This window comes from Rhincodon typus, chromosome 1 (assembly GCF_021869965.1).
Source record: "Rhincodon typus isolate 14 chromosome 1, sRhiTyp1.1, whole genome shotgun sequence".
NCBI lineage: Eukaryota > Metazoa > Chordata > Chondrichthyes > Orectolobiformes > Rhincodontidae > Rhincodon > Rhincodon typus.
In genome coordinates this window covers 28,703,165-28,715,937 of record NC_063332.1, presented here as the reverse complement: position 1 = coordinate 28,715,937, position 12,773 = coordinate 28,703,165, and the positions used below count along the sequence as shown (strand labels likewise).

Here is a 12,773-nt window from a genome sequence, read left to right as displayed (position 1 = left end):
CTTTTTGTTTGTGCAAATAACTTTATTAACATTTCCACCACCAGGAAAGACGCTCATATGGCCAAAGAACCAATGACAAGCAGAGCCCCTAGTGGCAAAGCCTATCTGAAAGAAAAAGTGAAGGGGAGAGTCGGGATCAAATCAAAATAGAGTTGGAGGGGGAAATAACGCACTCCAGTCCCCACAGTGCCCATCTTTCCCTGAAGGCATTGACAGTGTTGGTGGACATCGTATGCTCCTTCTCCAGCGACACCCAGGCTCAAACATAACCACGGAAAGGGGGCAGGCAATCAGCCGGAATGACCCGCTCCTGGCCCGCTTCCTGGACCTGTTAATGGCCAGGAACAAAAACAAAAGTTGCTGGAAAAGCTTAGCAGGTCTGGCAGCATCTGTGAAGAAAAAAAAAATCAGAGTTAACGTTTCGGGTCCAGTGACCCTTCCTCAGCACTGAACCAGACCCGAAACGTTAACTCTGATTTTTTATTCACAGATGCTGCCGGACCTGCTGAGCTTTTCCAGCAACTTTTGTTTTTGTTCCTGATTTACAGCATCCACAGTTCTTTCGGTTTCTGTTAATGGCCAGCTTGGCCAGGCCTAGGAGCAGACCCACTAAGAGATCCTCTGACCTACTCGTTCCCCTCCGCACCGGTTGCCCAAAGATCAGGAGCATGGGGTTAAAGTGCAACCAAAAACACAAAAGAAGGTCCTTTAGATAATTAAATAAGGATGCAAGCACCTGTACCCAATATAGATGGTCCACAGACTCCACAACACCACAAAACAAACAGTTGGGCTGGGAGACCGTGAACCACCACAATCTGTGGTTGCGCAGGACTGCTGCATGCAATGCCCTCCATCCCAGATCCCCAAGGGAAAGATGGAGGATTTCCTCATAGAGAGCCGTCCACTGGGGATCTCCACTGCCCAGTGGTATCCTCTGTCTTCTATGGGCAAGCCAATTCCGAATTCATGTGGCCAAGTCACCATGGATTCCATGCATCTTAATCTTCTGGATTAGCATACCATGAGGGACCTTGTGGAAAGCCTTACTAAAATCCAAGTCAACAACATCCACTGCTCTACCCTCATCGATCACCTTCGTCACCTCCTTGAAAAATTCAAGCAAGCTAGTAAGACATGACCTGCCCCACACAAAGCCATGCTGACTGTCCCTAATTTGGCCATGCTCTTCCAAATGTGCGTAAATCATATCCCTAAGAATTTGCTCCAATAGCTTCCCAATCATCAATGTGAGACTGATTGGTCTGTGTCTTCCTGGATTATCCCAATTTCATTTCTTGAACAAGGAAACAACATTAGCTACTCTCCAGTCCTCCAGGACCTCTCCAGTGGCTAGTGAGGATACAAAAATCTTGGTCAAGGCCCCAGTAACATCCTCTCTTGTCTCTCTCAATAACCTGGGGTAGATACCATCAGGCCCGGGGATTTATCCACCTTAATGCTCTTCAATAGATTCAACACCCCTTCTTTCTTGATCTCAAAATGCCCTACCATAATAGCATGCTCCATACAAATCTCACTATCCTCCCTATCCTTTTCCTGAGGGAATACTGATGCTAAGTACTCATTTAGGATCTCACTCACATTCTCTGCCTCCAAGTGCAAGTTTCCTCCTTTATCCTTTGAGTGGTCCTACCTTCTCCTTAGTTATCCTCTTGATTTTAATGTATCTATAGAATGCCTTGGAATTCTCTTTAACCCTACTTGCTAAGGTCATTTCATGGTCCCTTCTTGTTCTCCTAGTTCCCTGCTTGAGTACTCTCCTGCTTTCCCTTTATTCCTCATAGGCCCTGTCCAACTTTAGCTTCCTAAACGTTATAAATGCTTCTTTTTCCCTTTTGACTAAATTAACAAACTCCCTCAGTTTCCAAGGGTCATCCCTGATGCCATCCTTATCCTTTCCACCTACTGGAACATGCCGGTTTTGAACACCCAGCAGGTCTTTAAACAGTTCCCACATGTCAAACGTGGACTTGTCTGATACCAGCTCCTCCGAATTAACACTCCCTAGCTCCTGCCTAATAATGACGTAATGTGCCCTCCCCCAATTTAGTACCTTCCTGCAAGGTCCTGACTTATCCTTGTTCATAGCTATCTTAAAACTTAAGGAATTACAATTACTGTTACCAAAATGCTCTCTTGTTTATTACTTTCCTCTTGAATGTTAACTAAATTTCCAAGTATAATGTCCATCTTCAAACTTTCTAATTATGTCCTCTGTACATCCATGACCATATTAATAATATATAATTAAACAGAGCAATCATCCAAACACTGACTCCTAAGAGATATCACCATAGACTTCTCTCCAGTCTTCCAGAAACGACTACTTAGTCTCTTAGCCAATTTTGCATATATGCTAACTTTCCTGTCGTCCAATTGACTTCAATTTTGCTAATAATACAGTATTTTATCTATGCCTTTTCAAAACTTCATTTATATACAAACATACTAGCTTTATCAACTCTCTCCTTAACTTCATCAAAACTACAGTCATGATTTATCTTAAACAAGGCAATGACGGATGTAATTTCTTAACAAGATGAATCTTTCAAAACAGCCACTGATTTTGTCCAGGAATATTGTCTCTCAATGTTTCTCACCATCATCAGTAGACTGACTGGCCTATAGTTAACAGATATATCCCTCATCTCATCTGATTTTAGCCGAGCCTTTTCACTTTCCATCCTTATAAAGTAACCTTGAATGTAACCCATCCAGGCCAGGTGACATTTCTACTTTTCTTTCAATTTAACCGATTTTTCTAATCAACCTGTTCAAGATGTTATTACACATTTCTAACATTTTAAGCACCTGGTCTCTCCAATCCCATTTCTCCACTGCCTCCTCCTTCACTGTGACATTGACAGCAAAGTACTCAGTCATAACCTCCACCTCAACAGGAAGATCAACTTTGATCCTCTTTTCATTTTACTATTTGTACTTAGGAAAGACTTTCAGGTTCCCTTTTATGTTACCTATTAATCTGTACCTACTAATCCGCTCTCATGCTCTGTTTTTGCTCATTTTACTTAGAATCATAAAATCTCTTCAGTGTGGAAGCAGGCCATTTGAGTCCATACCAACCCTCCAAAGAGCATCCCACCCACACCTACCCCCATACCCTATCCCTGTAACCCTGCAACCCTGCACTTCCCATGGTTAACCCACCGAGCCTGCACACCCCTGAACACTACGGGCAATTTAGCACTGCCAATGCACCCGAACTGCACATCTTTGGACTGCATGAGGAAACCGGAGCACCCAGAGGAAACCCATGCAGACACAGGGAGAATGTGCAAACTCCACATAGACAGTCACCCAAGGATGGAATCGAACCAGAGTCCCTGGTGCTGTGAGGCAGCAGTGCTAACCACTGAGCCTTATTTCTGCTGTTTTCTTCTGAATCTGTATTCAGCCCAGCTATCTGTAACAATGGCAATCTACATTTAGATAGCATCTTTAAGGTAAAGAACTGTCTCAAATTGCTTCACTTGTTATTAAACAAAGTATGACAATAAGCCACATAAGGAGATATTATGTTAGGGACCAGAGAGTCTTAAAAAAGATGAAACAAAGTGGAAAGGTGTAAGGGAAAGTATCTCAGAATTTGGGGCTGAGACAATTGAAGGCATGGTTACCAATTGTAGAGCAATTATAATTTAGAATGAACCAGGATTAGAGGATAGGTGGGGTTGCACGGTGAGGGGAGACTTACATGGGTTAGGGAGGAACAAGGCCATGCAGGGGTTTGAAAATCTAGACACCGCTTGACCAATGTTGGTCAGTGAGCACAGGATGTGACATAGGAAAGGAAACTTACTGCCTTTAGCTTCTAGAGTTTCATCCTCAAACTGAAGTTATAATAAGAGAGTTAGGTTATGCAGTCCAGCCAACTTGTAGACTCAGGTGCAAAAGCGGTTCTGATAGACTTAACTACCCCTGTTGTTAAATTCATGCAACCCCTTCACTTTCACGCATCTATTTAATTTAATCCTGAATGTTAACAAGAGCCTGGATTGTAGTTCAGTGGCAACAGATGGGGTGCAAGGAAAAGTTGAGAAGTTTGGAAGGTCATGAAACTCAGAAAGGGATGGGAGTTTCCCAAACATCCTGCAGTTTTAACCCATAGGGCAAGGAAACCGGTTTCACAAGGCAGCAGTTGCACATATCAGGCAGGTCTAGTGGTGGAATTCCAAATTCAGGCAGAACATTGCAATGGTGGCCAGAGCAGGGGAGCAGACAGATTGAAAGGGTGGAGTTTTTACTGGGTACATTATTGTGCCTGTTTCTCTTAGCCCACACGCAATGCACCTACATCATAGATTCAGCCCTTTCATCTTCTATCACCTGCTGAGTTTCAAGAAGTCAGGGAAACTGGGTAAATGTTAAAAACTGTGTAACTATTAGAACAAAGGCAAGCAGGCTTATAAAATACTTAAATGATCAACCCATATCAGAAAAACAGATCAATTCTCTTGCTTCTGTTAAATCCATAAATATGAGCAGGAGAGGTGATTGCCTAGTGGTATTATCGCTGCACTGTTAATCCAGAGAGCCAGATAATGTTCTGGGGACCCAGGTTCAAATCCCACCATTGCAGATGGTGGAATTTGAAGTGGGTTTCCTCCAGGTGCTCCAATTTCCTCCCACAGTCCAAAGATGTGCACACTAGGTGGATTGGCCATGCCAAATTGCCCGTAGTGTTCAGGGATGTGTAGATTAGGTGGGTTACAGGGGGATGGGTCTGGGTGGGATGCTCGGAGGGTCGGTGTGGATTTGTTGGGCCAAAGGGCCTGTTTCCACACTGTAGGGATTCTATGAAAAAAAATTTCTGTCTTAGAAGTGGTAGTGTCCCTAGTTGTGTGCTAGAACTTCGGGTTCAAGTCACACGCCAAGACTTCTTGTCGGAGGAAGGCGTATCTATAAGATGGTCAAACAGGTTGATTGTCGCCTATAAATCTTTCCAATATGCTTGATGGCAGGCTGTAACGCTGAGGGAGATTCATTGTTTGCCATTTACAGGAGGAAATGGCAATCTACTGCAGTGCTTAGCCTGAAAGCATGGACCAATTCAACAGAAGCCCATGGCCCAAACCTCAGAAATAAGGACAGGTAAAGACAGACTTCCTACCTCAACAGGTAGAAATGCATCTGAGGACAGAAGAAACTTACGAATATGGGACCTGGAAGAAGAGAGAAGTGATCTACACTGTTGTTTAAAAAAGTAGGGTTAGGGTTATGGTCAGAATAATATTTTAATATTTGAGGTGGAGCAAGCATGCATGGCTGTATTCTAAAGTCCTGAGGTACATCCTGAAATTGGCCGGAGTTTTCTCATTCCTAAAAGTGAAGCCAATATAAGGCTCAATAAAGAACTGTGGATGCCGTAAATCAGGAATAAAAATAGAAGTTGCTGGAAAAGGTCTGCAGGTCTGGCAGCATTTGTGAAGTAAAAATTAGAGTTAATGTTTCGGGTCCGGTTTTCTGCATATAAACTGACATTTTCCCAGCTACCAACAGTTCCAAGGAAGGGTTACCAGACCCGAAAGGTTAATTCTGATTTTTTTTCTTCACAGATGCTGAGGGACCTGCTGGGCTTTCCCAGCAACTTCTGTTTTTATTCCCAATATAAGGCTCCCTTGGTTCACATCAACCGATTCTACATGCATTCAGAATTATGTCTGAGATCATTCTATTCAATTTACATCCTAATTAAAGTTTTATTCTCCATCCATAGCAGTTGTAAAGAAATAGCTCAACACAACCTTTGGTCATAATGCAAAATTTCCTGACCAAAAAAGGATAAATTTATTAACGAGAAACTGCTGCACAATTTTCTTTTATTCCCTGCACTCTCCCAAGATTTCAAGGTGTCACAACAATTTCTACACCAACGATCAAAGGACACTTGCTCAAGTAATACAGTCCCTCACCATGAGCTGCTTTCTTCTGGTACTAAATCCAATTGCAGTTTCTTAGTCTGGGCTCAGAATGCTGACATTCTCGGAAATACACTTCAGTGTTTAGCAAGCCTGTGCGGTTTCCAAGAGGCTAGCAGAAATATTCAAAGCATTTTCTTTCTTCTCTTGTCTTTCAACACTATTTACTGATAAGCTAACGCAGCTCAAGTTAGACGTCTGGTATAGATGAAACTAAATTCCGTAACAGCTTGGCATTACACCGAATTCCGAGAATATCTGATGCAGTTACACTGCTAAGCCGCCTGGGCCTTTTTCTGTGAACTCACAGAAAGTATGAATATCTGTTTATTTCCCCTCCTGCTCCTCATGATGGAAGTTATTCTTGCTGAAGTACAGGTCCACAGATAGATTCATTGGTTAAGTGGCTATTCTACAACACAATCCTGGGCTCAAAGTACCCATTAGCAGTTTTCTAAGCAGGTCTTTACAACTTGCTTTGGTCCAAATGTCATGCACATTACAGTAGAGGTCACTGGAAACAAATCAAAATGAAATATGAAAACAGAAATTGCTGGTCTGGCAGCATCTGTCAAGACAAATCAGGATTAATGTTTCAGGTCCAGTGACCCTTCTTGAGAACTGGGTTCTCAATGAACAGATTGAGTGCAGGTAAAATGGCAGAGGGAGGGGTCCAGGTGGAGGGAGAGTGTTGGTAGTGGACAGAGAGTACTGTAGAACGGGGAGAGGACTCTTATCCAAAGAAATTGGCATGGAGGCGAAGGCGATGGAAAAAAAAAAGGGTTCAACGTCATGACATGCCTCTCTCAAAGTGAGAGGTCTGGATCATTATCTACTCACCCATTTTGCTGCACAAAGACAGATGTAGCATCCTTATCCCTGCCCCAGCTGTGATAAGTGAATTCGGTACAGATTCAGGATGGAATGTGGAATTTTTTTAGTCTATAGGCTCAACACCCACTCATGTTTTATACTTGAGTATTATTTGGCCCTGGACTTTGGGTTAGCCCATGCTATGCGCTAAGCACCACAGTGGGTTGCCATTTCTTCCTGTAGCGGGCTAATCATGAAACTCACCCACTCTTATTATTTGTTTCTTAATTCATTCACGGGATGACGGCATCACTAGGTAGGCCATGATTTATTACCCATTCCTAATTATGCAGGGGGCAGTAAGAGTCAACCATATTGTTGTGGATTTGGAGTCACATGTAGGTCAGACCAGATAGAGATGGCAGTTTCCTTCACTAAAGGACTTTAGTCAATCAGATAGGATTTTCCAACATTGAAAATGGTTTCATAGTCATCATTACATACACAAATTTCGCCAGCTGCCATACCAGGATTGAACCCGGATCCTCTGAACACTACCTGGGTCTTTGGCATAATAGCCTAGCAATAATATCACTAAACAATTGTTTCCTCAGTCTGTCACCAGGCATGTTTAAAGGTTTAACAAGTTGTTAATCAACCTGTTTGACCATGTTATGACACACCTTCCACAGCCAACAAGTCCTGGTGTAGGTCTTGAATCCAGAGATTCTGGGTCAGAGCTAGGGACATGACCACTGTGCCTCAATACTTCTCTGAAGAACATATTTTTGGTCATTTAAAATGAGATATAAATACATAAGAGGCTGTAAGCACTTGAGGGCTAGGTTATTGTTTGTAAATGGTAAGGATCACAATAGCAGAGAAGCCAGCCCTGTGGAATGCTCCTCCTGCAATAGATGGGAAATCAGGGACACTTCCAGTATCCATGCTATGTTTTCAGGAAGTGTGTTCAGCTGCAGCTCCCGATTTGTCACTTGGAGATAGATTCACAATGGAGAATCCATGATGCCGAGGTCATGGACAGCACATTTAGTGAGCTGGCCACATGAGTATGGGCTGCACAGACAGAAAAGCTTTGGGTGACCACCAGGAAGCCTGGGCAGGCAGTGCAGGAGTCCCCCGAGGCCACGCCCCCTCTACAGTTATACCGTTTTGAATACAAGTTTCAGAGGGAGCATTGGCCTCTCAGGGGGAAGTAGTAACAGCCAAACTTGTGGCACCACAGTTGTCTCCGTAGCAGACAAGGAAAAAGACTTGGAGAGCTTTAGTAAGAGGGGAGTTGATTGTGAGGGGACCTGATTGTGAGGGGACCTGATGGGCGGTTCCTGTGGCAGTAAACGAGATTATTGAATGGTATGTTGCCTCCCTGTTGTCAGGATAGGGATGTCTCAGAGCGGCTGCAGGGCATTCCAAAGGGAGAGGGTGAACAGCCAGTACTGGGGGGACATGTCGGTGCCAACGTCATGGATAAAAAAGAAAGGTCCTGCAGCAGGAATTGAGACAGTTAGGTAGTAGATTAAAGAGGAGGACTACTAAAGTTGTAATCTCCAGATTATTTCCAGTGCCACATGCTACCAAGTTATCGGGATAGGAAGACAGATTAGATGAACATGTGACTAAAGGGATGGTTTAGGAGGAAGGGCTTTAGACTTTTGGGTCATTGAGACAGTCTCTGGGGTAGGTGGGATCTGTGCAAACTGGACGGGTTGCACCTGAATCAAAAAAGGTCCAACATTCTTGTTGCGAGGTTTGCTCGTGTAGTGGGAAGGCTTTAAACCGATTTGGGAGGGGGAGGGGAATGGGGCACAGAGTTGATGTAAAATTGGGAGCAAGATTCATTCAGAAATAGAAGGAATGCTAGGACAAACGCTTAGGCAAAGAAGGCATGGGCAGGATAAGGCACTTGGGAGAACTGGATAGCTAAATTGTATCTATTTTAAGGCAAGGAGCTTGAATGGTAAGGTGGATGAACTTATGAGCCGTGATCAGCAGGTGGGAATATGATGTTGTTACAATCACTGAGACAAAGTTATAGAGCACGGAAACAGACCCTCCACCACTTCCTCTGGCAGCAGGTGCCATACATGCACCACCCTCTGCGTGACAAAGTTGCCTCTCAGGTCCTTTTTAAAACTTTCTGCTCTCACCTGAAACCCTTTTATTTTGGACTCTCCCTACTCCAGGAAAAATACTTGGCCATTCAGCTTATCTGTGCTCCTCATGATTTTATAAACCTCTTTGAGATTACCCCTCAGACATGGTTGAAGGAAAGGCTGGCAGGTCAACATTCCAGGGTATTAAAGTTTCAGGCATGATAGGAGGAGGGTATGTAAGAGAGGTGGTGCCATTGCATTATTGATAAAGGAGACCATTAGTGCAGTATTCAGGGAGGATGCCTAAGTCGGTTCTTCAAATGAGGCCATCTCAGTAGGACTTAGAAATAAAAATGGACAATTATTTTGCTGGGGTTAGGAGCTTTGGATTAGAATTTCTGAGTGAGATAGAGGAGCAGATATTACAGGCAAATCAAAGAGAGGTGCAAGAGGAATAGGTTTGTAGTGACCGGGGATTTCAATTTTTCTAACATTAACTGGGATTGTCTTTGTGTGAAAGAATTAGACAGGGTTGAATTTTTAAAGTGTGTCCAGGAGAGCTTTCTGTGCCAGTACATAGATAGTCCGACTAGAGATCGAGCAGTACTAGACCTAATCCTCAGGAATAAAGCTGGCCACCAAGTTGTTTTCCTTGCAACAGAGGACGTTTGGGAGGTGTAATCTGATCAAGGTGTACAAAATTATGAGAGGCACATATGGGGTAGATCATGAAAATCATTTTCCTTTGGGACAGCACAAGTTTAAGGTGAGGAGTAAGTGTTTTGAAGGGATCTGAGGAAACTTTTTTTTTCACCTAAGGCTGGCAGAAATATGGAACGTGCTGCCTGAGAGGGTGGTGGAGGCGGGCACTTTCACAACATTTAAGAAGCATCTGGACATGCGCTTAAAATTACAGGGGCACAGTAAGCTATGGACGAAGTACAGATATATTGGATTAGTGTAGTTTGGTGTCTGTTGGTCGGCACAGACATGGTGGGCCGAAAGACCTATTTCTATATGTTGTATGACCCTATGTAACATTCATGTCCTGAGAGGAAGATATTGTTTGACAAAATTATTGAGAATGTATCAAGCTGAGTCGATGAATGAGAACCAGTAGATGTAGTGTGTTTGAATTTACAAAAAGCATTCAATAAGGTGCCACAAAGCTAGCATCCAAGTACAACTGGTAATAGGGAAGTCAAATGGCGTGTTAGCCTTTATTTAATATTAGAACAGTCACACTGTGTACTCCAATCCTGAGCTATGCACTTAGGATTCTCCAATATATATCTAACTGACCTTTAAGCGGCCCCATTTCCTTTCATACCCATGTGAGTTTGACAAACATTCTTAAATTCCAATTTGAACTGGGCTGGAAGATTAAGCACTATGGAAAGATAATGTGCTTACAAGCTCCAATGAAATGCTACTAAAAATCAACCTTTTTCCACACAGTTCTCATATTCTTTGCAACTGTCACCTTTTGTCCTCTTGTCTTTTAAGTGAAAACTTCAAACAGGATGGCTGCTGAGTTTTAATTCCATGCCTTACAGATCTTTGCTGTGTACGGGTAAAGTACATTGCAGTGAGAGGTTACCTGATTGATTTGTTTGCGGGAGTTCTTCTCCTTTGGGGAGGACCAGTTTATATTTAGTGTGTCTGTGAAGTCTTCATTCCACTGTAGGCAAAACAAATGATCATTCAAAAAAGTGTCCAGTGTGGGCATACCAGCACTCAGTGCTGTTCTTACCTACAACAGTGACTACACTTGGAAAGTACTTGACTGGTGGCAAATCACACGGATCTTGCAAGGCAGATAATTGCAAGCTTTCCTTTTGTTTCACACTGACATCATTCCAATCCACCCACAAATAAAGTAACTCATGCAATCTTGTGACCTTCCCATGGAGAATTTGGTGGTTGGGAGGGGCCAGCGAGGTCTATTTAAGCAGTCAGGAGGGTAGTAGGTGTTTGCCCTCAGCCAATGGAGGTCCTTACATGGACAATTAATGCCTCAAGGGCCTCATCCTATCAATGCTGTTATTAGCCCAGCTGCAGGCCAAAGGGCTCTACGTCCAAGAATTCAACTGGACTCACCACATAAAAACAGTGGCTACAAGAGCAGGCCAGAGACTAGGAATACTGTGGCAAGTAACTCACCTCCTGACTCCCAAAGCCTGTCCACCATCGACAAGGCAGAGGTCGGGGTGTCATGGAATACTCCATGGGTGCAGCTCCAATAACACTCACGAGGATTGACACCATCCAGGACAAACAGCCCACTTGATTGGCACTACATCCACAAGCATTCACTCCCTCAATCACCGACGCTCAGTAGCAGCAGTGTGTACTATCTACAAGATGCACTGCAGAAATTCACCAAAGATCCTCAGGCAGCACCTTCCAAACCCATGACCACTTCCATCTAGAAGGACAAGGGCAGCAGATATAGGGGAACACCACCACCTTCAGGTTCCCCTCCAAGCCACTCACCTTCCTGACTGGAAATATATTGCTGTTCCTTCTCTGTTGTTGGATCAAAATCCTGAATTCCCTTCTAAAGGCGTTGTGGGTCAACCCACAGCAGGTGGACTGCAGCGGTTCAAGAAGGCAGCTCATCACCACCTTCTCAAGGGCCACTAGGGATGGGCAAGAAATGCTGGCCCAGGCAGCAACACAAATGAGTATGAGTGGGAAGAAGGAAAGAAGTGTGACATGGTTTGGTGGGAGAATGTGCTAATTCACAAGGCACAGAGTGCTGATTGAGGGACCACCCTGTTGCCTTTGCGACCGAATTCACAAACTCCTCAAGACCATCACCCCAAGATCCACCATTCTACTATGAAACTCATTTGCAGTCCAGGATCCGGTAACAATCCTAGGCCTCAAGAAGGTGTCATATCAGCAGCAGCAAATGCCTTCCTGGTGGTGTCAGATTGGCCGGCTTGTCTCAAGAGTCGGAACTCCTGCAAGGCCCTGGATCCCAGTGAAGGCTGATTGCTGGCTTATCAAATATCTGATTAGAACAAAATGCAGCAGGCCTTCTTGGGAAGGGACGATGAGGGCCTGCTGCTGGCTGTCTAACAGATATTTTCGATCACCTATTTTCATGAAGGCCATGATTTCAAGCTCATTTCTACGATTCACAGAAAACAATGCATACATCTTTACAACAGTATTTGGTTCCAGTCGTTAGCAGGAAAAGATTCTGGCTAAAAACTAAAGTTCTTAAATGGGCAACTAATGCCTTAAGGGCCTGATCCTGCCATCAGAGTTAGAAATCACATGACACCAGATTATAGTCCAACAGGTTTATTTGAAATCACAAGCTTTTGGAGCCTCGCTCCTTCTTCAGGTGTTAATGAGAAAGGTAGACACAGAATTTATAAGTAAAAGATCAAAGGGTGACATCACTAATGAGGATGTACTAAACAAACCTAAGATGCTGTTAAATCTTTAATCAGTCAGAAGATTTTACTTGATTATTATGTACATGTAAATCCCTGAATTTCTTTCAAGTCATGCTCTGAAAGAACTAAAGGTTTTATCAGTATAAAGAGAGATGACATTTTAGATCAGACAATGCATGTTAGGTGTGAGGCCTTGTTTAGAATCTGTTTCTGTTTTGGTTTGGAGTCAGACTGGTTTCATATCTAAAGGCGGAATTTATAATATGCCACATTGACTGACAGTCTATAAATTCTGTGCTTTTTGAACAAAATAGAATGTATCTGCAAATACAAATTCACCCCATAGATTCACATGTGTGTATGTGCACACATGTGTGAGGGAGAAAAAGTGTGTGTGTGTATGTCTGTGTGAGAGAGAGAGCACACAAGCGCTTGTGTGTGTGTGTGTGTGTGTGTGTGTGTGTGGTGGA

At 43.4% G+C, this 12,773-nt stretch overlaps 1 protein-coding gene across 1 annotated transcript in view; it reads right to left on the bottom strand.

Annotated features, from left to right (window-relative positions):
• ctif (CBP80/20-dependent translation initiation factor) overlaps window positions 1–12,773 on the bottom strand; it is a 193,950-nt gene that overhangs the window by 139,559 nt on the left and 41,618 nt on the right. Inside the window, exon 2 of the mRNA XM_048603799.1 lies at window positions 10,491–10,571. Coding sequence (XP_048459756.1) covers window positions 10,491–10,571 — 81 coding nt within the window. The remainder of the gene's footprint in view (window positions 1–10,490; window positions 10,572–12,773) is intronic.